Source organism: Symsagittifera roscoffensis, chromosome 2 (genome assembly GCF_963678635.1).
Source record: "Symsagittifera roscoffensis chromosome 2, txSymRosc1.1, whole genome shotgun sequence".
Classification (NCBI taxonomy): domain Eukaryota; kingdom Metazoa; phylum Xenacoelomorpha; order Acoela; family Convolutidae; genus Symsagittifera; species Symsagittifera roscoffensis.
The window spans coordinates 66,197,355-66,225,040 of record NC_087063.1 but is presented as its reverse complement, the minus strand read 5'-3'; the positions used below and the strand labels follow the sequence as shown (position 1 = coordinate 66,225,040).

General features: G+C 35.5%; 3 protein-coding genes across 5 annotated transcripts in view; all 3 read left to right on the top strand.

The window, feature by feature from the left end:
- LOC134840222 (uncharacterized) overlaps positions 1–16,295 on the top strand; it is a 43,936-nt gene extending 27,641 nt beyond the window's left edge. For all 3 annotated transcript variants that reach the window (XM_063855958.1, XM_063855959.1, XM_063855960.1), the window contains exons 7-11: positions 4,935–5,085; positions 11,880–12,059; positions 12,300–12,745; positions 14,284–14,409; positions 14,647–16,295. In XM_063855958.1, coding sequence (XP_063712028.1) covers positions 4,935–5,085; positions 11,880–12,059; positions 12,300–12,745; positions 14,284–14,409; positions 14,647–15,996 — 2,253 coding nt within the window. In that variant the 3' untranslated portion in view covers positions 15,997–16,295. The remainder of the gene's footprint in view (positions 1–4,934; positions 5,086–11,879; positions 12,060–12,299; positions 12,746–14,283; positions 14,410–14,646) is intronic.
- The window catches only part of LOC134840224 (CD63 antigen-like), a 228,371-nt gene that overhangs the window by 146,087 nt on the left and 54,598 nt on the right, over positions 1–27,686 (top strand). The window lies entirely within an intron of this gene.
- Positions 20,343–22,133, top strand: LOC134839616 (uncharacterized). The gene is made up of 3 exons (XM_063855226.1): positions 20,343–20,685; positions 20,862–21,127; positions 21,350–22,133. Exons 1-3 carry the CDS (start codon positions 20,345–20,347, stop codon positions 21,985–21,987), a joined length of 1,245 nt encoding a protein of 414 aa, XP_063711296.1. The 5' UTR covers positions 20,343–20,344; the 3' UTR covers positions 21,988–22,133.

The following is a 27,686-nucleotide window of genomic DNA, read 5'->3' as shown; positions in this document are numbered from 1 at the left end:
AATCGATTAGCCTAACTTCATATATTTTTTCAACCTTTTCGTGTTTGATGTTCATTAACAATTAACTCTAGTTTCAAAAACGTTTCTAGAAGGTATTTTGTTTTATAATTTAATTATAATTACCGTTGCAATAAACCGGGTGTTATACTTTTAATACAGTCTTAAAAAAAGTACTTGAGTCACCTAACGGACAACTGTTTTGAGCATGTTTGCATTTAAACTGACCGTTCAATTCCCAATTTGTTTTTACACTTGCGATAAGCAAGGGTATTGCAATCGGATAATATTCTTTTTTCCCGTAACCAACTTTGTTCACAGACTATTCTCAGGACTCATTTCCTCGAAGCCTCTTCGCAACCAATTTACAGCTACAGATATATTTTTTGCTTGTTGGCATTTTGAATATCTGCCCTGTTCGAATTTTTTCCAAGTCGTTTGTAATTTTACCAACTCGAATTGTCAAAATTTCACATTTCTTTTTTTTCGAATTGAACTTGATAGGTTTTGGCTTAGTGGTCGCATCTTGCCTCGCTTGACAAGAGAAAAAGTCTGTGTGTATGTTGAGGGTGAGAGGGACGTCACACCTCAAAATTAGTCAAAGATTTTTTTGAATTTTTGTCGGCTTTTTTATTTTTTTTTAGTTCGGCTTAATAAGTTTCGGACTGTTATATTGGCCTAGCGGCCGCATATTGCCTCGTTCGACGAGAGAAAAAGTGTGCGTGTGTGTGTGTTGAGGGTGAGGGGACTTAGAAGCTTTTAGAAGCCTTGAATTTTTTGAGTTTTTTCTTTCGTTTGGTGGCCTCATATTGCGTCGTTCGACGATCAAAAATGTTTGTGTGTGTGTGTGTGTGTGTGTATTGAGAGCGAGGAGGTCTAGTCGAACTAGTCGACATATTCGAGATGTTGAACCTCGCTCGAAAGATGACTATCAAACGTTAAATGCAATGGTTGATGAAAATAAACAGTCCGAGTCAAATCATGCCTCCAGTGGACCATGTTTTGACATGGAGAAGTTGCAGTTTGACCCCGACTGTGAATCTAGAAGAGCAAGAAGGTCATCGATTTTCAATAATGCTGGTGGATTAATAGGAAAGTTTACGGAGCAAAATTTAACGGATAGATATGGGTCTGAAAACAACATGACAGTGGTGAATTCGAATGTTACTGTAGAGAGGAACCGCACAGATTCTACCTCATTGAATGTCACCGAAGACCGAAATGCCAGTGAGCCTACTTTGAATGGCACTGAAGACCGAAACGCCAGTGAGCCTAAAACGTACAAGGTCGCACCTCGAGCGCAAAATCTCATCCAGGCCATGGGGACTGAGTTCCAGTTGGAACCCTCAATGTTTTTTATTTGCGTTTTAGTTGTGATCAAAATTTGCTTGTATTGAAATTGTAAACTTGTGACGCTACTTCAGTTAGATTCTGTAACGAATTAATTAACAAAGATATGAATTAACTAATTACTGCGCGAATCAAATTTTGAATAGAAGGCTACTGATAATTTAGAATAAATGATCTAGAACTACTTTTCTATTCACTGTTTTTCACTGTTTTCATTAAAATGATGGTATGTAACGAGTTTTCATATTTTTGAATTTTTGTCGGCTTTTTCATTTTTCGTTCGGCTTAAAAAGTTTCGGCCTATATATCAGCTGAGTGTCATCATATTGTGTTGTTTGAGGGGCCATAAGTTTGTGTGTGTTTGAGGGTGAGGGAGATTTATTAACCTTTGATTAGTCTTGAACTTTTTTTAAAAAAATTTCGGCTTTTTTGTTTTATTTTCTGTTTCGGATATTTTAGTAAATCTTGTTTGGATGCGAATTTACCATTCTATTTTTTTGGCTTGTTTTTGGTTTCAAAAATAGCTCGATAGATCTAATTTTTTTCGTCGTAGCGTCTTTCTTGTTATAAAATGCTAGTGGTGCGAAGCTCAGCTTCGCCTCCTGTTCTCTAGTTTTTGAGAGTTTTTTTGGCTCAACTTATGTCTTTGCAAGCATTGTCGGCTTTGTGTTTTGAGAGGGTTCTTGCTTGACACATAATCAAGTCATTGATACGAAAGTTTTGGTAGATCAATGTTTTTTGACAATTTTTCAAAAAAAAAAATTGGTCAAAGGGTTTCTTCTCAGGTTTTTTTTTTGGCTTTGTTACCAATGCCTTTCTAACGATACCATTTTCACATTCTTTTGTTTTGGATTGTTATATAAAGTACCTCTATTTATTTTGAAAGATCTACTTTTTGAGAGTTTCTATTTTGTTTTCAAATTCTGTTCTGACTTGGCAGCTTTCTTGTATCGTATCGCAGGTGAAATTGGCATCGTTAGAAAGGCATTGGTAACAAAGCCGAAAACACCTGAGAAGAAACCCTTTGACCGATTTTTTTTTTTTGAAAAATTGTCAAAAACATTGATCTACCAAAACTTTCGTATTAATGACTTGATTATGTGTCAAGCAAGAACCCTCTCAAAAAACTACAGATAATCAGAACCCTTATCAAAAGCCAAAAAAATGTTCGCAAATTAGATTTTAAGGCTTGGAGAGACTTTTTCTGCCTTTCTTGAGGTTTTAGATGCTTTCTCTCATTCTGTTCTCTCATAGTGTAAAGTTTTTCCAAGTTTTAATTTGCTAGGGGTTTGTTAGCTTTAAATTTTCCTCGAAATGAGGAAATGCGTGTAGATTTTTGTTTGCACCGTTTTTATAAATTTTTTTACATGCAACGCTTGTTTTTTATAAGGGTTGGTTCACGTTTTCTAAACTAGGTCTAAAAATTTTGTGTTCAACTATTGTTATCAATTTTTATGAAGCTTAGCTTGTATTTGGTGATTTCAGTAAGCAGAAGCTGTATCCGTTTTATTTAAAGGCATTAATTGCTGACATGTAATTTTGTCAGAGTACGTGCGAAGGTAGTGTTATGAAAACAGCAGTTGGTTAGAGATTAAGGTTGGCGGCGACCGCCTCCCTTCAATTCTGGTTGCCAGTTTTTCCAAAGGGTTCCTCGTTGGTATAATTTTACGAGATCCTTTTTTGGCTGGCCAACCTCAAAAATTTTCAAAGGCCGCCAATATAACTAAATTTGAGGGGGAGCGCGCGCCAAAAAAAGCAATTTTTTGGTCAAGTTTTTTCAAAAAGTGCTTAAAACGTGATTTTTTTGCCTGTTGTTTTTATTTGCGTGCGGCCCAAAAATGTTTCACAAAATACGGTTCTAATAGTATTTTTGGAGAACTCGGAGAATCAAATTGGTTGACCAAAAAAAGGTCGACAAAATTTTCAACATTTCCAAAGAAATTTCTGCGCACGCGACTGATGCGGACGTAGTTGCCACTTAAACACCCTTTCCTAGAATAACAAAGCAGAAAAAAGCGGAAACTCTACGATGGAATTGCTATAATTGGGTTTAGCTTAAAGGCCTATAGATCCTTTTTGTTCAACCTTCGACAGTCAAGTGGTGAATATTGGCAAGAATTGGGTTTTTGTTCCTTAATTGAAAAGAGCTCGTAGGATTTGTCTGTTATTCAAGGCCAGTTTTTCAATTAAAAGAATGTAGACGCAGGCGAGTTGGATTTGTCAATGCAAATCAATCTCAATTGTGTTTCATTTTTGTCCAAGTTTTTCCTGTCGCAATTACTCCTAGCGACCACTATGAATGAATTGATTTCCGTCGCTTGTTTGATGGTCGTTGGGAGCCCAATTTGTTGCCAACATTGACGTCTCATCACTTCAAAAGTGTGACCAAAAAGTGCACCTGAGTTTATGGGCGAAATCCACAAATGCATACTTATAAATGCACGAAATACCACTTTTTTCTTTTTCATTTTATTTTGCCCAGCTCTTCAAAGCCTTACTAATTGCTTTAACTAAACTGAAAAGTGTGTCAACTCTGTCAAAAATAAACATCTTGGTGAAAGTTGTTTTCGTCTCAAGATATATCTACATTTTACTTAAAAATGGTTCATTAAGAATTTCAGACTGAAAGTCTTACTTAAGGTCTAAATAGAACAATATAGTTGCAGTTTAATCTCAACGTAACTCGTCTAGTTTTTGTAACCGCTCCTTAAAGACTTATTTACTTTGCTCTAGTTGGGAATATTGTGTGAGGTTTTAATTTTGTTTGGAGTGCAGTATGTATTTTGATTTATCATAATGCCTCCCAATTCTTCCATTCTTTTACTTCTTTTTTCTGCCTCTCTCAGACCCTCATCAGGTGACAGGAAAAGATACAGCTCGATAGATTAGAATTCGAGGGGACACCACTCCATAATGCACTCTCTCCCATTTTCCCTCTCTCCTCATTTCCGATTAGGAGTGGATTCCCTCTTATCTTCTACCCCATTTTTTTGATCACTTGGTCAACACTTTTCGAAACACGCAAATCCAAGATATATCTGCTGTCTAATCTCTCATATTTCGATTAGAAATTTTGAACCATTTTTTCCTCGAAAATCTTATTTGTATCTACCTGGCCTAATAGGGCTGTCTAAGAAGTTTTTTCTGTTTGATAAAAACAGAAACTGAACAAAATGTCTTTCTGTGCTTTTCTAAAGGCAAGGCAGCAACAGAAAGCGCCTCCTCGGCCAACAACGCTTCTCGTTGGTTTGAATCAGGTTCGTTTCTCATTCCATGAATAGTTTTATGTATAGACTCCTTGTGTTGCTATTTCGATTTTAATTGTAGTAGTGGACCTCTTTTCAAATCTCGTCAGTTTTCACCGTAGGTAGAGCAGCATAGAAATAGGATAAGTTTGATGTACTCCAGACTATTTAACCCATGTTATGCTGGCTTTTATGTAATTTCACCCACAAAATATTTGTCCAAATTTACCATTTGATAAACAATTTCACTGTGCAAAACGCATGTATGGAGAACTGATTTTTCGGTCGGTTCCGGTAATTTTAGGCCTGTAAATAATGTTAAGATGTTTTTGTTTTGTTTAGGAACACCAGATGGAGAGTCTGTCAAACTTCGGAGACAACTGTAGTAGAAGTAGCAAGAGCAGAGGAAGCAGGAGCACCAGTGGCAGGAACAGACATAGAACGAGGAGTAGGGGACGGGCCAGCAACAGCACCAGGAGCAGAAGTAGAGGAGGTATGTTGATTTGAGCTTTCTACTTTTTAATTTAAATGTTCACTGCAGACGTTCTTTTGTCATTGAGACAATTTCTCAAATGCTTCCCCGCGAATAATTTTAAGTTTGGCGAGAAAGAAACAAAATCCACCATCGGTCATTTTTTAAAAATTCCAAAGAACCGAGTTAAGTAGATGAAAATTTTAGTTATCGCTTCACAGACAATTTTTTATTCAGTTCCATTTGACTTTTAACGCATGCGGTTAGCAAGCGTTATCAAAATAGATAATAGAATTTTTTTGGGGTAACTAGTTTAACAGAGTCTTTGTCGGACTTCTGTTCGCCTGTTTAAGAGTAATGATTGTAGTAAGACTCTTATATAGGTCTTGCTGATGTTTTTGTTTCTTTTATCGGGAAAAAGTCTTAAGATGTGCACAAAAGTCTCTAATAACTACAGATGTGCATTCATACGTAATGATTCATTTATGAATGGGTTTAGGTATATGTGTACTTTTTGAGTTCAATTGAATTCATCTGCTGAAAGTTATGTAAATAGCACTCTCCAAATACGAACGTGGAAATGGTGCGAAAAAACGTGAACGATTTCCTGTGGAATAAAATTAAGTGGAATTTAATTTTTTGATTTCCAGCGGAATAAAAACTTTACCTGTTGATCCAGTTTTCTCAAGTTGGGTTAATGTTATCAAAAAGCGCCAATCATAAATCGTTCTAGAAATTCAATTCGAAGAGCTTAACAGGTATCTAAATTTTTTTTTGAAATCCGAAAGTTGAGATTTTTTCTACAAACTCAATGTTTTTTTATGTTTACTTGCGTTCATTACTCTTTTCCAATCTTCGATTGGCTATGTTTTATTTTTTACTCGAACTTAAAAAAAAATTATTTTAGTGTATTCCCGTTTTGGGCAAGTAATTGGTTTTTCCTCTTAGTTGTGCAAATACCAGCTACGTTAGCAAGCGTTATCAAATCGGAGTATTGACTTTTTTAGCGTTAAAAAGTAGTTCAACAAAATCACTTGAATCAGTAGACTTCATTCACGCGCACTCCACTCACGTGTTGTCATGCTCAATCTCCAGCAAACCTGACAAAGAGGTAACAACTGCATAATAAATGGTTATTGTAGGATAGTTTCGGGAGGATTTGAAACTGTTTGATGTTTTTACAAAATAAGTTTTTTTTCGACTCAACTGATGTCTGCTCGAAGATTGTCGGCCTTGTTTCCGCTTGGTAAGTTTTGTTCCGTTGCTAATGTGAATTTCAAGTGTCTTGCCTGGTATGTTTGCCTAGAGTTTTTATATGATAAAAACATGTATTATAAAAGTGTATGGGATTTGATATTTTTATTTTCTTTTTTGGTACGCTTAGGAAAATTTTATTACTTTTTCAAAAATAATAACTTTTCCTCGAAACATTTCCGCCGACTTTCGAAAAAGGGGTATTGATAGAAAATCCACCTACGTTCTTGCGTGCCTGTATGCTCCCCTGTTCTCTTTTTGTTTTACCCCTTTGTCTACAGTCTTCGCATAAGTCTGTGGGGTAAATATTTGACCAATATTTTCGATTTTTTTCATTTTCTCAAAAGCTATACTACAAAATCTGAGATTTTCGTTTTCATTGAAAAAAACGGACTTGAATAGTTTTTCTCCATAACAGCTACGTCTTCCAGCTTTCCTCGAAAACTAGCCTCCTAAACCTCACAACTTCACCGGAAAATACCCTCTCAAATTTGAGATCTGAGTTCATTTCAAAGAACTGGCTGTGGTAAACTCATTTGAATACGCGTTTGTCGCTCAATTTTTTTAGCCTACAAACTATGGCTTTCGGAAAAGTCAAAATTTGATTGTTTTAAACTGTTTTTTGACTTTTCTCGACCATTACTTAGCAAGAAGTTTTTCTGACATTGTTTGTCATATTTTGAAATTGTTTCATTTTTCTACTTTGTTTAATTTAAGTTGGAGTAGTTTTCGAAACTTTTGATTTTGTCTGTGCATTCTTCTTTTATTCCGAAGACGACGACTACTACTAATGCGTTTATTGTCCGTTTTCCTATTGTGGCGGGGTTGGATATCCGGAAAGCGGGTAAGCAATGGTTCAGATGAGGGCATTCCGAATAGCATTCAAGCAATTAATTGAAGGATAACACGTTTTCCATGCGATTCGGTCCAGACAGTCTCTGTTGGTTTGAGGCCTAAAGTATTCAGGTCTCGTTCAACACAATCGATCAAGCGCTTTTTGGCCCTCCTGCTAGTCTTTTCCGTGGGACTGAAACATGATCTGTTGATTTTATCGCATGGTAATTTTCTGTTCCGTGAACATGGCCATACTATTGTAGTCCCGGTCGCATTTGTAGCTTGTCCAGATCAGCAAGACCTTACATTTTAATTATTGTTTCGTTAGTAACTCTGTCTTTAAAAGTTACTCAGGTAATACTACGCAGAGCTTTCATATCAGCACTCTTGAAAGAGCTGGATATTGTCTTGGTCTGCAATTTGCCGCCATTTCGTCCAGAAAGCCGCTATTCTGACCGATGATGCATGTATTGCATCATTTTCAACGGAAACCAAAGAAAGCGATAAATATTGTCTTTTTAAAAAGTTTTTGAAATTTTACTTTTTCTGGTTGCTATAATTGGAGTATTTCCTTTCTTCACTAATGATTCATTCGCATGATTTGAGTTTATCAAGTGGCTTTTCATAGTAACGAGTGTTAGAGAGTGGTAATATTTACTTATTTTTGTTTTTTTTGAAAAAGTTGAAATTTTTCTGCAGTAAATTCTTTACGCTGTAACTATGGCAAATTTGTTTTGTATCGCAATTGGTGAGAATCTCGGACTGGCATTTTTTTTGTATCGCAATTCGTGAGAAGCTCGACTTTGCCTCCGTTTTCTTTTTAAGAGTCGATGAATGTAGTTCAGAATCTTAAATAGGTCGCGATGATTTTTTTTCATGAAAAGTCTTGAAATCTGTTCAGGCTCAGTTTTACTTTTTCACGGTTTGATTTCAGATTTTTTTAAATTGCTTTTACTTTCTTTCAAATGAAAAGCAAACTCCACTATCGAATAGCAAAAGCATACAGGTCACGAAGAATTGATCGGATTCTTGTTTGGAAATTGTAATTTAAATTTCAGATTTTCTAGCGAAATGAAAATGATAAACTATCGATCCAGTTTTCTCAAATTGGGGTAATTTTATCAAAAAAAATGTCAATCATAAATTGTTCTACCTTTTCAAATAGCTTCAAGGCAATCTTTTTTGGAAACTCGATAGAGATTTTTTCAATTTTCTTGCGTTCATTGACTCACTTCAACTGTCTGTTGGCTATGTTTTCGTTTCAAGGTCTAGTCGGCTTGAAAGGTTTCGGCAGAATTTTATGACCTCATGCTGGGACAATTTTGGGGACAAAAAAATATGTTCATGATAAGGGGAAGTTTCAGTTTAGTAACCGCTTTGTTATTTTTATCCTTATGCTACGAATATTGTCCTTTTGACACGATGCTGCTAAACGGAATTTCTAATTTTATTCAAGAAGAATCGTGAAATTTTATTAAGTACAAACTTTGTAAGATGTTACTTTTTCATCTTTGTTTCAAAACTTTTTTTTATTTCGACCCATTTTTCTCGATTAGGTTGCCACGCTATGTTTGATACATCGTTAGTTGTGCGAAGCGCCGCATCCCATCTGTTTCTATTTTGACCTCAACTTATTCAAATTATCGCTGACGGGAATAAAAAGTGATACTGTTTAATGCATTAAATATTATTTGCGCTAGCTTCAAAGTTAATCAGGAGGTTCATAATGAAAGTTAAGTATTTGTTTGCATCTTGCTTTTCTGCTCAAATCAATTAACTACTTAGGTTTGAAAATTAAAAAGTCGTATATTTGATATAGCGAAGTTTGGAAGAAACATGAAGGACCGACTGCTTATCGGCGCTTATTGAACAGCTAGTTTGCCTTGAAATTGCAAGTTTTTGAAATTTTACTTTTTCTGGTTGCTATAATTGGAGTATTTCCTTTCTTCACTAATGATTCATTCGCATGATTTGAGTTTATCAAGTGGCTTTTCATAGTAACGAGTGTTAGAGAGTGGTAATATTTACTTATTTTTGTTTTTTTTTGAAAAAGTTGAAATTTTTCTGCAGTAAATTCTTTACGCTGTAACTATGGCAAATTTGTTTTGTATCGCAATTGGTGAGAATCTCAACTTTGCCTCCGTTTTCTTTTTAAGAGTCGATGAATGTAGTTCAGAATCTTAAATAGGTCGCGATGATTTTTTTTCATGAAAAGTCTTGAAATCTGTTCAGGCTCAGTTTTACTTTTTCACGGTTTGATTTCAGATTTTTTTAAATTGCTTTTACTTTCTTTCAAATGAAAAGCAAACTCCACTATCGAATAGCAAAAGCATACAGGTCACGAAGAATTGATCGGATTCTTGTTTGGAAATTGTAATTTAAATTTCAGATTTTCTAGCGAAATGAAAATGATAAACTATCGATCCAGTTTTCTCAAATTGGGGTAATTTTATCAAAAAAAAATGTCAATCATAAATTGTTCTACCTTTTCAAATAGCTTCAAGGCAATCTTTTTTGGAAACTCGATAGAGATTTTTTCAATTTTCTTGCGTTCATTGACTCACTTCCAACGGTCTGTTGGCTATGTTTTCGTTTCAAGGTCTAGTCGGCCTGAAAGGTTTCGGCAGAATTTTATGACCTCATGCTGGGACAATTTTGGGGACAAAAAAATATGTTCATGATAAGGGGAAGTTTCAGTTTAGTAACCGCTTTGTTATTTTTATCCTTATGCTACGAATATTGTCCTTTTGACACGATGCTGCTAAACGGAATTTCTAATTTTATTCAAGAAGAATCGTGAAATTTTATTAAGTACAAACTTTGTAAGATGTTACTTTTTCATCTTTGTTTCAAAACTTTTTTTTATTTCGACCCATTTTTCTCGATTAGGTTGCCACGCTATGTTTGATACATCGTTAGTTGTGCGAAGCGCCGCATCGCATCTGTTTCTATTTTGACCTCAACTTATTCAAATTATCGCTGACGGGAATAAAAAGTGATACTGTTTAATGCATTAAATATTATTTGCGCTAGCTTCAAAGTTAATCAGGAGGTTCATAATGAAAGTTAAGTATTTGTTTGCATCTTGCTTTTCTGCTCAAATCAATTAACTACTTAGGTTTGAAAATTAAAAAGTCGTATATTTGATATAGCGAAGTTTGGAAGAAACATGAAGGACCGACTGCTTATCGGCGCTTATTGAACAGCTAGTTTGCCTTGAAATTGCAAGTTTTTGAAATTTTACTTTTTCTGGTTGCTATAATTGGAGTATTTCCTTTCTTCACTAATGATTCATTCGCATGATTTGAGTTTATCAAGTGGCTTTTCATAGTAACGAGTGTTAGAGAGTGGTAATATTTACTTATTTTTGTTTTTTTTTTGAAAAAGTTGAAATTTTTCTGCAGTAAATTCTTTACGCTGTAACTATGGCAAATTTGTTTTGTATCGCAATTCGTGAGAAGCTCAACTTTGCCTCCGTTTTCTTTTTAAGAGTCGATGAATGTAGTTCAGAATCTTAAATAGGTCGCGATGATTTTTTTTCATGAAAAGTCTTGAAATCTGTTCAGGCTCAGTTTTACTTTTTCACGGTTTGATTTCAGATTTTTTTAAATTGCTTTTACTTTCTTTCAAATGAAAAGCAAACTCCACTATCGAATAGCAAAAGCATACAGGTCACGAAGAATTGATCGGATTCTTGTTTGGAAATTGTAATTTAAATTTCAGATTTTCTAGCGAAATGAAAATGATAAACTATCGATCCAGTTTTCTCAAATTGGGGTAATTTTATCAAAAAAAAATGTCAATCATAAATTGTTCTACCTTTTCAAATAGCTTCAAGGAAATCTTTTTTGGAAACTCGATAGAGATTTTTTCAATTTTCTTGCGTTCATTGACTCACTTCCAACTGTCTGTTGGCTATGTTTTCGTTTCAAGGTCTAGTCGGCTTGAAAGGTTTCGGCAGAATTTTATGACCTCATGCTGGGACAATTTTGGGGACAAAAAAATATGTTCATGATAAGGGGAAGTTTCAGTTTAGTAACCGCTTTGTTATTTTTATCCTTATGCTACGAATATTGTCCTTTTGACACGATGCTGCTAAACGGAATTTCTAATTTTATTCAAGAAGAATCGTGAAATTTTATTAAGTACAAACTTTGTAAGATGTTACTTTTTCATCTTTGTTTCAAAACTTTTTTTTATTTCGACCCATTTTTCTCGATTAGGTTGCCACGCTATGTTTGATACATCGTTAGTTGTGCGAAGCGCCGCATCGCATCTGTTTCTATTTTGACCTCAACTTATTCAAATTATCGCTGACGGGAATAAAAAGTGATACTGTTTAATGCATTAAATATTATTTGCGCTAGCTTCAAAGTTAATCAGGAGGTTCATAATGAAAGTTAAGTATTTGTTTGCATCTTGCTTTTCTGCTCAAATCAATTAACTACTTAGGTTTGAAAATTAAAAAGTCGTATATTTGATATAGCGAAGTTTGGAAGAAACATGAAGGACCGACTGCTTATCGGCGCTTATTGAACAGCTAGTTTGCCTTAACGAAGAATAACCCAAATTTGTGCCTTTGGACTTGTGGAAACTTTTGAACATTATTGGTTTGCAAGCGTGAGATTTGGTTTTATTATATGCTTAGTATGAAATCGCTTTAAAACAAGAAGTTTGTTTCAGTTTTCTTTTGAATAGTGAAAGTGAAGAATAAATATCTGGTTCAGGTGAAAGAAGTGGGAATGAGACGAGGCGCAGTGGGTCCCATCATGCGAATGTGGGACTGGGAGTGTCCTCTGGGGCCTCAGTGGTCTCGGGAGGCAGGAGATCCCACTCGGGCAGACACCACAGGAATGTCACTTCCCACAATGGGGGACAGCTCAGCAGATCAAACCGACGGATGTTGGGTAAGATCGACCACTTCTTGAATCAATCTATGCTAAGCTTACCGGTCTATATAAAATGAAAATCAAAACGAAATATTTTTTCCAAATCATTCAAGACAAGTTATTTTTATTGTTTAAAACTCTTTCAGGTAAAATTCGTGAGTATTCAAATCACTGATCATTGTTATCATTTTCAGGGTTTCACAGTTTGCTCTGAAATTTTTTGTTTTTGATATGAAGACGCGTGTTGTTATTATACAGGAGGCTCCATGTCTTCTGTGAGCGCGAAAAGTCACAAATCCAAACGCAGAGACAGGGATAGAGATCGAGACCATCAGCAATCTCGATCTGCGAGAAGATCCAATGCACGCCGAGACAGAGATAGGGATCCACTTGCTACGTTCCAGTTGCTGTCATCACCCATGTCGCCCTCAGCATCTTCGTACCGTCACCCTCAAGCAAGGAACCGAGATAGAACCGAAGATAAAAGAGGAAATGAGGGTGTGGAAAATAATGGGGGAGATAATGAAGGTGAATCTCCAACGTCCAATGCGGCTCGTGATTGCGACTGTGCGTGTGCAGAGAAGTTGTGGGACTTGGAGCAAAGGTTGGAAGGGTTCAGAGTGGCAGTTTTGGAAGAAATGCAATACTCGTTGGAATATAATAACTCGAGATGGGCGAAATTCGACAAACGGTTCATCAAAGAGGTATGATGGAATCTAAATACAATTTTACGGCTGTGATACTGTATTTACGATCCGAGTTGTTGACACGAATCGAAGTTTTGTAGGTCGAGATGTTTTTTAATTTCGGTTGGTGTAATGAAAATTCAGAAATTATCAGAATAAAAAATAAGATGCGTATAATTTTTCTGTGTGAGCTCAGTGATCATGCTGATTTTAGATCTCATAACTCTTCTGAAAAAAATATAGCCAACGTATGGTGGGAAAAGTGCAAAGAAATCCAAGAAACCGAGAAGAATTGCATTTTCGAGTTTCCGAGAAAAAAGAATCAAATTGAAAAGAATCTTCGAGTTTTTAGAATTGAATGCGATAACACTTGCGAGTATATAGTAACATATGACTCAACTTTTTTCCCAAGCCTATTCGCTAATAAAAGTGCTCATTTGGTGGCAGTTATGCTATAATTACTATCTGTAGCTATAAAACTTTCATAGCATCGGTTCTCTGCTTTATTTGTGGCTTGTGAGTTTGCCAATCGTTGAGCCACTGTGGCTTAGATGGAAGGCCGTGAGGCTCCTAATCTACTGGTCGGAGGTTTAACGCAGTACTTAGCACTAGTTTCATTCATATTTGGTGATTTTTTTGCCGCATAACATTGGCACTTTAGAAGCATCTATATCTGTTTAATATGCATTTGGGTATAATGCGCTTTTTGAGTTCAATTGAAATTCATCAGCTGATAGTGACGTAAATAGCACTCTCCAAATACGAGCGTAGAAATGGCGCGAAAAAAAATTGAACGGGTTTCTAGTTTCGAAAGTGGAATTTGTTTTTAAGATTTCCCAGCGGAATAAAAACTTTACCTATTGATCCAGTTTTCTCATGTTGGGTTCATGTTATCCAAAAAGCTCCAATCATAAATTTTTCTAGAAGTACAGAGAGCTGAAAGGCCATCTGTTTTTTTTTCTCTGAAATTCTAAAGTTGAGATTTTTTTTCAAGAAAAACAGTGTTTTTTATGTTTACTTGTGTTCATTGCTCTTTTCCAATCTTCGATTGGCTATGTTCTGAATTGCCAGTGGAATAAAGAAATTACCTAACGATTCAGTTATCTCTAAATAGGATAACTCTGGGTGAAAATCGAATCAGGAACATTTGTTGAAATTCGAAGAGCTTCAATGTGAAAAATGTTTTCTTCGAAAGTTGAAAAATGATATATATTTTTTTATGGTTTCATTGACTTCTTAATACTTTTCCAACTAGTTTTTGGCTGTTTTTATAAGAAGTGTTATCGAAGTTTATTGAATGTTTTTTATGTGTTTCCTCAAAATAACTTCATCCAGACAAATTAAAAACATTTTGATTGACAAGCTTTCGATATTTTCTGAACAATTTTTTGACTAAGTGGTTTTCGTCTAACTTTGTTGGCTAGCATGGCATGCTACATTTGTGATCTATCGAAAGTGGTGTGTAACTCACTCCGATTCGCCTTTGTTTAAATGGAGACAGTGGCAAGGACCCACACGATCTTTGAAATGATCCGTCTGTTTTGTGTTATGTGCAGCTGAGGAACATGCGAGACCTGTTTGAGTTGCGAGTGGAGACTGTGCGACTGGAGAGTGAACAGAGACTGCAGGCCAAAGCACAGCAGGAGAGGGAGGCTCTGCAGGCACAACTGCACAATACACAGGTAGGTACTACATCATCTACACTCATGTCTTGTCCAGTCAGTCCATTCTGTTATCGCATTAATTCACTGTGAACATTAAGTTAACTGAAAAAGCGTAGTGGTGCATAATTCTAGGATTTCACGAAGCGTTCTCCAAGATTGATCATGGATTGGCAACCCTATTATCACGGGGGGAGCTTTGAGATTTAATTAGAAAATTGAACAATTCCAGGGTTACAAATACAGTTTTTCGTTTAGAGTCAAATGCAGTCAGCGACAATGCAGCTAATACAGAACTCCTACATGGCTGCCGCGGCTGCTAATCTTCAACACAGACCACATGCGATTGGAATAAACCGTAGACTAAGTCTTCCTGACCTCATAACGACTCCCCTTACCCAAGACGAGTGTCAGAACGTGTATGATATAGCGTCTGGAACATGCAATGTACCGGAGTCAAACAAGCGTGCAATGGGGAGACACGGCAACAATCACTACGAAAATGAGAAAAACAGAGATAAAGACATCAGTACAGGTCGAAATGCGACCACGCCTATATGTATAACATGCTCAGAAGGAGGTACCGGATACAATACAAGTGGATGTGTATGTAGTGTATTTGCAGCACGAGACAGCGGGATATTCGAAGCAAGTGCGAGTGCGAGTCACTCAAGTAACGCATCGTGTAACCATCACTGCTCTAGCTGTGACGTATCATCGGCAGCTCTTTGTCATTTGCATTTACAATCACAGACTCAAGCTGTTCAACAACACCTGATGAATACAGCGATAAGTGAGAATAACAGTCATTCTACAGATGCAAATGTTGACGGTATCGGGAAGCGAGGATCATTTAGTCACCATACATACAGTACTTTGACATGTGAACCAGAAGCAGAGCCAGCAAATATCCGACCCCAATCTAGATTAAATTGGAACATGCAGTTGGCGAATGTGTCTTGTGACACGAGCATCACAGGTAGTAGAGATTCGGAGGTGGAGAATGAAATACATCTTAGACAAGTACCGGTACTCAAATGTCTGCCATCGGAGAGACTTAAACAGCACTCGGCGGCGACAGCTAAAAGAGTCGGAAGCAATTTTACAGCCAAAACTACAAATGATTTTGCGGGTTTGACGATAGACACTGAGTTAACAAGCAGGCCAGCATTCCAATCTCAGCAAACTCCTTTGTCGCAACAGATGAGTGGAGGAGCAGAATCAGGAATGAATGATCGGAGAGGGTTTAAATTGAGTCCGTCATCTATTATTATGTCGCCAGGAGCTGCAAGTGGTGGTTCGGACTCAAAAACAACCAATGAGAATTTGCGAATGACAGCGACGGCTACAGGAGCGCACATGCAGATCCAGAAAACTGAAAGACGGGACCAGCGAGATTCGAATAGCTCCGCGTCCTCTCATTCATCCGCGACAAATACAAATGAAGGCACTGCTGGCAATAGCAGACAGTCTAATCAGGTGCAATCTTCTAAGCGGGAGGAGTCTCCGAATATCAGTAGTGCTCGCAGGAGCATGAGAGAAAGAAAGTCGAGTCCGTCAACGGCGAAGAACCAAAGTGGGTACATAAGCGCACCTCAAAACCATTAGTTTGAAAAATTAAATTGGACGTTGATTAAATTTGATTTAATCTTAGCAATATAGATAAAACTCCAGCTCTACATGAGCTCCTAGCATAAAACGTTTTTTTTTCATAACAGATGACCTGTTTAGTTGTGCTCAGAATTGCTTCAACTTCAGCACTAATTTTAATTTACTGATGTGTTGCCTTGAATGAAATCACTTGAAGACAATTTTTACTGATTGATATGCTTCTAAAGGCTTCTTCTAATGTTAGATTTGATAGATAATCTCAATGAAAATAATCAATTTGTATACAGTACTGATTGCTGAATTAACTTTTTCACGAAAATCTTGTGTACGGTTGAAACGCGTCATCAACATCATCCGATGTCTAAAAAATGAATAGAACCCGAAGTCAATCATACCTGTCATTTAGCGTAATTTGTTTACCTGTTAATGAACAAACTGAGTTTTCACTTTACTGGTTTGTGTGATTTTTCTTTTTACTGCTTTTTATTTCTGTTTTCATCTGTTCAAGCGCTTTTCCTTTTGGCGGTTAGTTGGTTACACTAGCGTCAGCTTAGTGTATTATTAAGAACCTTCTTTTTTTCTAACCTAAGTCGCAAACTTTGGGGCACCTTTACAGCTTTTTGATAACATGTGCTTTGACATTCGAATAGTATTAAGTTAACACAGTTGATGCATTTTAAATTCATCTAATGAACCGAAAAAAATCTATTTGTTTCAAACAACATAACAATAATAAAAACTCGAATTTAGAAATTTTCTGACTCAATATATCTCGCAACTTTTTGAATTGCATAATTTATACATAATGTGGCTTTATGATTTGCGATTTATTACATGCAAAGTTAGCGTGAATGCCTTCAGTTTGTTAAATTTCAAATTTTTACTTGCAAATTTGTGCCTATTTGTATTTGGTGCCACTTTAGCATTGGTAATTTATTAGCATAGTTAGCAGCTTTATTCGTGACTAGTGTTTGTCGGTGGTTAAGCGTGAGTGGTATGGGCCTGAGACTCAAAGTCTCTTGATTGCAGTAGGTCGCAGATCGAATCCTAGACCTAACCGAATTTTTGCTAATTCGAGGCTTATTTCAATTTTTTCTTATTGCATTTTCTAGAGCTGCTTCGCCTCTGTGTTTATGCTTTTTTCAAGTTCACTTATTTCATTTAATAATTTTAAATCAAATTAAGCAGTCCAAAATTAGAAGTGATAGTTTTTAATGTTCAGCGGAATTATAAAATTAACTTTTGATCCAGTTATTTCAAACGGTGAAAATGTCAATGGACGTTTTGGAGACACTAATATAGGCCGTGATGAATTTGTTTCTTGTTTTTTTTTTTCCAGGAAAGTCTTCAAAATTGGCGTGATCAAATTTTATCTTTTGCTGTTTACTTTTGATTCCTTTCAAGCTCAACTAGCTGAAAGTTAATTTGCTAAAAGGAAGTGAATTTAACTTCTATTACGAGAGCGGAAATGCAGCGAAAAGGTTTTATACTGTGGCGTAGACAAAGAATTTTAATTTTCAAATTTCCAAGCAGAAAATAAACTTACTGCTGTCTGAAATTGGGTTAGTTTTAAAACAAAAAAGTCAATCTTAACTTGTTCTCTAAATTCGAAGAGCTTTAAGGGTATGTTTTTCTTCTTGGTAATTAGAAAGTTTTCTGTTTCTTTGCGTTCATTGTCTGTTGCCAATGTTTTAAAAAATTGGCAATCATAAAAGTTTTGCAAATTGCAAAGATTTTTAAGGGTAGGTTTTTCCATATTACGGAATTCAATATTTATTATTTAAAAAAATCAACAGTTTTTAGTTTTTCTCAACTACTTTGGCCCCTTTACAGCCGTCTGTTGTTTTTATTTGCATCATCAATAAGTATATTACCTAACTGCTTTTGCTGAATTTTAAAGTCAAAGATAATCTTCTATAAGTGTCTGTAGCGCAATCTGTGAGCTACTATTTATTAACTGGTCATCGTTATCGTTTGATGAGAGATAGTTTCTGGCTCTTTCTTTTGTTCCTCTAAACAATTTTTTTGAACTGACCAAAAAAATCATGTTTTTCTGATTTGAAAAAACTGCAAATTTGACAAGATAAATCAAAAGTGAAAAACTTCCATTTTTGGAAACACTTCCATTTTTGGCGTATTTTGAAACTTTGAGCTTGTACGGCGGGCTGCAGCAATGCTTTAAGTTGCTGTGGGAAATTGACCTAATGATGTCAGCTCACTGGCCGCAATTAATAATCCGTCGATTTGTTACGCTCGCGTACTTAAGTGCTAAATGTCAAGGAAAGTAGTGGAGACACTGATATAGGCTGTAAATTGTTTCGGAAAAAAGTTTACAAAAATAGTGACCCTTAAATTTAAATAAGCAAAAACAAAAACCTATAAGGTTTTTCAGTCAGTTTTTTTTCTGCATTTTTTTGCTATTTGAAAGCTCACTATTGCCATTGTTTTGCTTGTGTTTAAGTGCAGCTTCGGGTTGTGTTAGTTTCTTATTTCATTATCTTAATGTGTTTAGGTTCACTTCAAATCTATTTATATGTGATAGAAATTATGTGATAGAAATTCTTCTGCGCGTTTTGTCAATTTCGGTTAATTTTATGAAAATTTGAAAAAAGATATTTGAAATTGCAACAACTGAAACTTGATATACTTTTCTTGAAAATACGGAAAGTGAAAAATGTTCAATTAAGTCAAAAGTTGTTGTGGGCTTTCATGAGCTCAGTGATATTTTTTCGACTGTCTGTTAGCTGTTTAGTTTCTCGTGAAACATGTAAAAATCTTTCACACGTTAATGCTGATTTTTTTTTTCGCGGTACGAATTATGAATTTTAGTTTTTTTCATTTTGAATTCTTTTGCTGGAATACAGATTACGCTTTCTTATTTCTAATGTTTTAATTTTCATTGAACAAAGTGAGGACACATCTGTAGATGGTATGCTTTCATTTTTCTTCAGAAAAGTTATAATAGTTGTTCTTCCTAACTTTATTTTTTCGACGTTGGACTTTTGATTTCTATTTAAGCTCATTACCCTTGTGATAAGCAAAAGTATTGCAATCGGGTATAAGACTTTTAGAACTCTTCTAGGAGGCTTTTAGAAGTTTTACACTTTAAGAAATTTTAGAGAAATGGTAAATTTCAAGACATGTTCAATTTTGGAAAATTGAAAGAAACTACCTCATCGTGGTAGTATCTCACGTATAAATAGGTGGAGTACTTTTCGGGCATAAATTTTTTTTTTTGAAATAAGTATCTTGAAAAAATTTAATTTTTTTTTCGGATTCTTTGTTCAATTTTTTTTCTTCAATTTGACGGTTTCGGCTTATGTTGTATCGGTTTTGTCAAGTTATTGTGTAGTTCCGAAGGCCCAAAATTTCTTCTTTGACAAAATCAGTTGTTATGAAAATGTGTGGGATAGGGTTTTTTATTTTTACTCTTTTTGAGACGTTTTCGATTTTTTTTTCATTTTTTGCAAAAATTTTAGTTTGGTAGAAAACTTATCTTTCTATTTTCAAAAAATGTTTAAATGGAAAGACTGCCTACTACTCTGTGTGTCTGCATAAACCACTAGTTTTTTCTTACTTTACCCTGCTGTAGCCCACGAAAAAACCTGTGGGGGTAATATATGATCATATTTTGGATTTTTTTCGTTTCTCAAAAACTTCGCTCACAAATCTGAGATTTGGTTCAATGAATAGAAAGGGTTATAGGGAGCTCCCCTGCATTAGCGGCTACGCTCAAACACTTTTACACGAAGTTCTGGCCCTCAAAAAACTTTTGAAAGTTTTTTTTTAAATTCTTTTTGACGTTTCTCAAAAACTACCTGCCCAAATCTGAGATTTTGGGTTCAAACCAAAGAAAATTTTTGGAAAATTTTTCTGAAAGTACGGTTACACCCAGTTTTGTTTATAGGAAAGGGGATGGCCCTCGGAGAAGTCAAATTTTAGATTTTTTGACCGTTTTTTGAATTTTTTTCTTGAAAACTACCCAACCAAATCTTTGCGTCCAATCGAAACAATAGATTGTGTGAATCTTTATAAACGGTTGTCTTTATTAAAAAAAAATTTGCCACACAATGTTATCTTTTATCGAAGCATACGAACATTTTCTTTTTTTCGACTTCTTATGTTTTTTTTTTAATGTTTGTGTTGTGTCACAAGTCGTGCGAAGTTCTACTTCGCCTCTGTTTCATATGCATTTGCTCACTGGTAGGCAAATTACCCTCTTCAATGAGGAAAGTGCAAATGGTGCTATGAAAAACTTGAATGAATTTCACTGTGGACTAAAGATATTACTTTTAGTGGTCTTTCAAACGTTTCCAGCTTTCTTCTGGCCATCTTTCAGAAACGAATGACAGTTCACACTGGAAGTGGAAAACAAGCTTCATCGAACCCGTTGCAAGTTCAAAGGCGTCAACAAATAGGTGTTGGGCATGCTAAAATTCACCCGCTGGACCAAGCACGCGGTTTTAAAGCCGATATAGAAAGAAGTCTGAATGTTAACAATTTTACTAGGGCCTTGACCATTGCTAAGAAAGCCATTCAATGTGTGGACAGCAGTATAAAACAGAGTAGCCATGACGTGGAACGAGAGGTACTTCAGGCGTTCCACGTCGAGTTCGTCCGCTATGTGCAGTGTATTATTCCGAGCAGAGAGTATGATCTAAAGAGGAAAAAAGAGAAGCAGTTGAGGTAAATGTTAAAAGATGATGCTGGTTTGTTAGCAAATTTAATGATCTTCTTGCTCAATTTATTGAAATTTCCCAGAGACTTATAGTTCGTCTTTAATTCATCCTAAATTTTAAAATTTTTCTTCTTTCATATATTTTATTTTCACAGTTGTCATAAAATACAACAAATATTTTAAGAGAGGAGAAAGATGCTGAAGAAAGATTGCGACAGCAACAGTCTCAAGCTGAACTCATGAGTGGTCGGATGTCTACTTTGGACAGTCTCAGTGTCTACTGTATGGTGGAGCCAGATGACTGTTCCAGTATGTATCCCCCGATGCCAGTGGCAACTAGTCTGGAAACAGATCACGTGACTGTACATAATACGACTGTGGCTTCGATGTCCACTGCGAGTGTCACGTCAACGACTTCTTCCTCTGCCAGATACCCCAATATACATAAAAGTTCGTGAAGATACGCTTTATAAAGCAGAAGCATAAATAAATTTTTGATCTCGTAGAATTTTGTATTATCAGTTCTCTACAACATATTCGACTTAGCTGCGTTTTTTATTGTGTTGTAATAGCGTTTCTATCTTTTCGGTATTTCGAATTTTGAGTGAATGACGGTAATTCTCACTCAATTCGAAAGAATTTTTCATAGTGGTTAACCTTCTGCTTATTTAGGTGTAGTTCCCGATGCTGAATATGATGGATCCAAAGCAAGCGTTGCCTCGACAAATCATCTATCCAAAATACCAGCTGGATCATTAACGAGCCTGAACTATCCAAATCATCGGCATACCTACGATACTCATTTGCACGCACACATGCAGCAGCAGTATCGAATGGGAGCTAGCGTTGCGAGTAACAACGGCTCACATCCATCTATTCGACCCAATTTAGCAGTCGGAATGAACGATCCCTTACAGTTCTGCAGCATAGATTCGACGTCATCTGTAGCTGTGGTGGCTGGTCTTCATTGTTCTTTTTACGACAGCTTCGCTTCTAGTTTCTCAATATCACAGCATAATCAAAATAATGCTAACCAACAACTTGGGCTTCCAGGAGTTCAGATGAATGTCAAAGGAAATCCGTTTCAGAATAACTTGGGAGTGAGCAATCAGTTCCAGTTGTACAACAATCACTACCATCATCCTCTCCATCCTTCTGTGTCACCAAACTCGCTGATGCTATCCCAGAACTACAATACAAATGCGTACCATCCAAATTTGACGGCTCAATCAGCGTGTTTCAAATTCCCACAGGTGCCAGAAAAAAACGAGCGGGAGAGTAGTTTGGAGGATTTGAATGGTCAGAAATAACTAATGGATATTTTACAAAACTCATCATCTTTTCATCATTAATAGAACTACTTCTAAAGATGCAATTGTTTATTAGTTATATTTAGTTAGTTAAAAGAATTTAAGAAGTTTTTTCTAGCTCAGTATTTAATTGTGAACCGATGCAATTGAGGGAAATTTTATGTTTCTTATGTTTCGCACATATGTTTCAAATTTTAGATAGTGGGTAAGCCAAAGCGTTATGTTCTGATGTTTAACTGTGAAAAAATCTGAGAAGCAATACAACGGTTTTTATCAGAAGTTATTACAGCAAACATTGATAATCAGGGAGTTTATTTCCTTTATTTGTGGTTTTTTCGCTTTCATAACTTGCTGGTTTATCCGGACGTTTACCATTGGCTACCGTAAATCTAGTATTTTCTTTCTGGTATCTTCTCTCATTTTAGATTAAAAATGTTATGCTTGAGAAGTTTATGCTGCGTAGGTGGAAATATTAGTAGTCTTTTGCTGCATACCCGCTTGACTGAACTGCGTTTCGTAGCCGGAATCAAACATCGAAATAGGACTCCACGAACCAGGACCATCCAGACTAAAGGCAAAGGCCGAGTGAAGCCATTTAGCCGGATGATTCTGGACACTTTGACTGATTGGAAGCAACCGGAGGAACTAAAACCTCTTTGGCATACTTGTGATCGTCGTTTTTCGGATAGATTCGAAGAGGAAGAACCTGCACTGCATCCTTACGAAGAAGTTCTTGTAAAAGATTTGTCGAATAGATTGAAAAATGTCTCATTAGCTGTGGCGTTTTTCAACATAAACATGACGGATGATTCGCGAGAATTTAGATTCTACAAATTTAGATTTCACGGTCTTCATTTTGTATCCAGACCCGCAAGAATATTTGATTATGCCCTGAGGAACACACGGTTAGATAATTTGCGCAATTTGTTAACTGGGGAGATGCCAATACTGGTTCTGAGTGATGCTACGGAAGGAGAAGAGCTACAGGGCCTGAAAGAGTTGTTCAAACTGGTCAGAGGGGATCAAAATATGCTGATGCTTGGAGGATATTTCTGCGACAGGTTACTTAGTCTTGATGGGCTTCAAAAAGCAGCTGAACTGAAAGAATTGACATCGATGAGAACAGAGACTGTAGCGATAACGCAATTGCAATCTAACTCACTTTCTATGAACTTACAGCAACAGCAAATTTATTTGTGTAAACAGTTGGAGCAAATTCGAGAGATGAAATCGTAATTGAATTTTCTAGAATTGTTTTTTGCCCAGTGAGTTTAAATGAGAGACTTGAACTTCTTCAATAAAGCGTTGTGAATCCTAAAAAACTATTAGATCCAGTTAAACAACGTTAAGAGAAAAATTTGTTAATATTTAAAACCTAGCCACGGGGAAGGATCCTCAAACGAGCTGTTCAGCTCTTTATGGAGAACCGTTTTTTGGTTAGTTTAGAGGATTCGGTTGTTCTGACCACTGAACGTAGGAGTAACTTTGTCTTCGGGCGTGTTTTAGTTTTTTCTCTTTTTTCCACGCAAAATCAGGTACGATAAATAATATTCATAAGAATGAGAAAAAACTGTCTTTGCTTTTTAATTTCAAGCGAGTATAGCGTGCTAGTAACAGTTGTTAACATCGCTTTTTAAATTCGCGAAAGTTCAGCATAAAATTATAAACGTCGTTAAAATTTTCAATCCGCGATTCTTATTCTATCTACACAAACCAAGCTTGTGTTATAGTATGAACTCTCTTTTTTTTCGAATTTTTTTAACGAAAAAATGTTGATTTTGAAAGTGTTCATTTCGATCAATAACCAGTACAGCTAAGGATGTTAACACAGACTTTTTTTATTACGAATAGCATTTTAGCTTCAAGGTATCATGGATCTGTAGCGTAGAGGTAGGGAAGGAGACCCACAACAAAATAAGAGGGCTCGACTCTGGGCAGGGTCGAATGTTTTTAATGAACTTTTTTGTATACTATTTAAAAAGCGTCCGCTCTATAAATTGAGGAACGTTATTTTGTAAATTTCTTTTTTAAAACTGGGTGGCACTGCTAAGGTGTCATAATCGGCTTGCGCTATTTGGCAATTATGCAGACTCATAATTGGCGTGTGTCACTTGAAAAAATTGAGTAGATTCAGGGTTTTACTCTTTCAGTTTTTCTCAGTAGCGTTATTGGTCATATTTTTGCATTTGTATGCGAAGTGGAACTTTGCTTCTGTGTTAAACATAGACAGACAAATAGAACATAATTTCAATTTTGTGATGAAATAATGGACAGTTTCACGTGCACCGAGTTATCACATTTCTGAAGGTTTTGAGACTAGATCGAGCTTCAAGCCAAACTCCGCAGTCAAAGAGGTAACAGTTTTTAGCAAGTCAAGTCAACGAGTGAGTTGATCACTTTTTTCAGAAATTCCCTGCAGAGAAGAAACTCCTCCTTTAGTCAAAGATTTGATGTAAACAGAAAAAAATAATAATTTATAAACAGAAGAACAAGAAAAAATTAATTTTTCTTGTCCTATATCTGAGCCAAAATAAATATCAGTTCAGCAGTTCTCTCAATCGTACCGACATTTCGGTCAAACAATTAATACAATCAGTCTCTCCGCCTTTTGCACCAATAATAGCTTGAGACATTTTTGTATCCAATTTGATTTTGAAAGCAAGTTCCTAAACCAATTTTTAGTCAGCAATTCATCTTTAAAGAAACTATTCTGGTTTTCTAAACTCCATACTCAATTTAAAAGTTTATGCCAATAAACATTTAAATTTAAAAATTAAAAAAAATAGTTGACCTCTACGTTTTTCGAGTTTCTAGAACAGCATATGATTGACATGCTATTTCATTAAAAAAACAATAATGCAAAATAAAAACTGTTGAACTTTCTTCCTGGAAAATTTCAATTAAACTTCACTTTCAAAACTAAATTACTATCTAATTTTTGTGTCCTTCACTCTCTTGCTACTCGGTAGTGAACTTTGTCTTCCTTTTAACAAAAAAATTGAACTGAATTTACTGAGAAACCAAAAGTCAAAACGCATCAATAAACAGTTTGAGCTTGAGAACTTTCATACTCTCTGAAAAAAAAAAATTCGTCACGACTTCTATAAGAGTCGTCTCCTCTGTGTTGATCGAGTCTTAACGAACAATTATTTAAAGGTATGTGGGACATTTTTTTGGTAATGTCATTGCAACCATCTTAGCTTTTATGAGCGGTGGTTGTGGGAAACTTGCCATTAATGTTGAATAGACTGATAAATCAAATCGCTTGAAAATTTTCTCATTTTTGTTGTGGAAATTGAATCAAGAGAAACTAATTCCGATTCGATACCAATTTTACATGCCTTGAAGCTTTTCTTGTGTACAATGAGCTGAGAACCTCAAACTACTGCACAGCCCCTCAATCACTTTTAATGATGTTGTCAAATTAAAATTGTGATTCAAACTTGCCCTCATATATTCTCTTCTCTTGATATAAGCCATTATTGACTTCCGTTGTGCGACGCGGATAAACATGCTGTAATATCTTCAAGAAGATGAATCATCTAAAAAAAATGACTTGAACATTCTGTTTTGCAATTGATTCACCATTATTACACTATCTGATTTGCTTCTTTTTGGTCAAGTTTTGTCCTCACAAGAAGCTGTACAGAGTTTTCAGCGTTGAAAAGCTTTTCTAACCAAAAAATTTTTCAATTGAAAAAAAAATTAACCAGCTAACAGGCTGTTGGAAAATAGTCAAAAATGCAAGGAAACAAAATAAAAAGACTCACTTTTTCAAAACTAAGAAACTTCAAAGTTACCTCTCCGCTTCGCAATTGAAAAGTCGGATGTTTGAGGCCCACGATGATCCTTACTTGTAGCTTGAGGGTGAGGCTTGACATTACCCAGCCCAGAAAAATAGCCAAAAAACCGTAGGTAGATCTTAAACAGTGGCGCAACAACGGTTTTGTTTCATAAGCTCAGCAGTTTGTTTGCTGGTCTTTTCTATTGTGCAAAAATTATTGTACAAATTTTATTTGATAGAATACTGCTTGTACAAACAGTTGTTTTGAGGTGCCTAAAAAAACCCTATGTTTCAATTTGATTGCCTTTATTAATTGCCAGCATAACACAGAGGACAGACGCGAAGCAGAGCTTCGCATCAATCGCAATTAAACGCTCGTGCAGCATTCGAAATGATTTCCGTGCAGAGTTCCAGGTAAAAAAAAGCAACAGTGTTTTGCCTGTGTAGCGACACAAAATAAGATAACTAAGCTGATAAAATAAAAGTCAAAACCATTCAAGCCGAATAAAATTTTTTAAGCGTAAAGTTTTTAGTTTTACAAATTACAGGAATAAATCACAAACTGTTTCATCTACAATACAAAATTCTGACAGCACTAGAAAATTACCCGATATGGGAATTAAGCCGGCAAAACATAATCAGACAAAGTCCAAAAATTTAATTTTTCTTGGAAAAAAATTTGCAATTTTATACATACTTAAAAAAATTCCCGCCGGGACTCGAACCCCAGACATAAAATTACAAAAGCAATTGCGTTACCTCTAAGCTGAGTGAGAAGAAGTCCCGAGTTTGCTTATGTTCACTAATAAAAAACCAAACCTCAAATTTTTTTCCCAAAAATATGTAAGGAAAGTTGTTTACGGTAAAAGAAGTCTGGTTTCCTATCACAAAACACTTGCGTTTGCAAGTTCAATGAATTTTCCAAATCCCATTTTTTTGGAAAAAAAACGACCATTAGCACGCATTTGAGAAAAAATGCCAATTTCGCCGCGTAATAGATAGGTTGCCGATTTAGAAGTTGAACGAAGGAAATCAAAAACTTTTTAGAAAAAAGAGACTTCTTGTTAGAACTTTGACACATGTAAAAAGTAAAAAAAAAATCCAATTTCATTGAAAAATTCGAAGAAAATCCGACAGTTTTCGGCAAATGACATCCTGTATGAGAGTCCTGCCTAAGTCAACCAAAAAAATTTTTAGAAATCTAAGCCAACCACGATTTTTTTTCACCATGAGCGTTCGTTTTCATAATCACCTTTAAATCAGAAATCAAGTTGAAATCGGAAAAAATAAAATCTAAAAACTCAAAAAGTTATTGTTGAGCCAAATCAAATTTAAGTTAACATCTCAATGAAATCGTGGAAACCAAAAACATGGTTGAATTTTAAAATTTTTTTTTTCAAGTTTTGATGCAAAAAAAGCGGTTAAAAATTAAAAAGGAAATGTGTTTTAAGGTTGACGTTTGTCTCATAAGCGAACTCAATTTTGAAAAACACTGAACAATAATGGAGAACTTTTTTATTTCAATGCCATATCTACATATATAAATCTAGTTTTGCTTTCGAATATCAATTGTTTGAGCGCTTTCATTGAATTATTTTTTATTTCAATGCATAACTTGGTACGCTTATTCCAGTTTCGAACTTCACTTGTTTTTTTTATTAACAAGTGAATGACTTGATTTTGACCTTGAAAAAGATCAAACGTTAAACCGTAAAAACATATTTAAAACAAAACATTGGAAAAAAATAATTAAAAAAATGTAAAGCGCAGTCGAAACGTTGGTCAAGCACAGTCAACGTAAAGACATAAAAACCAAGTACAATTAAAATTTAGATCAACGAGTCAATTTAAACAAATTAAATAATTTTTTTCTCACAGTGTAATTGAAAACTAATTTTCATCAAAAAAAGAGCAA

What these genes read in the sequence shown, in the direction of transcription:
- LOC134839616 (XM_063855226.1), top strand. Translation starts at nt 20,345, where the DNA reads ATGACAGTTCACACTGGAAGTGGAAAACAAGCTTCATCGAACCCGTTG. An exon ending in AAAAAAGAGAAGCAGTTGAG is followed by an intron (nt 20,686 to 20,861) that starts GTAAATGTTAAA and finishes AAATATTTTAAG; the next exon opens with AGAGGAGAAAGATGCTGAAG. An exon ending in ATACCCCAATATACATAAAA is followed by an intron (nt 21,128 to 21,349) that starts GTTCGTGAAGAT and finishes CTGCTTATTTAG; the next exon opens with GTGTAGTTCCCGATGCTGAA.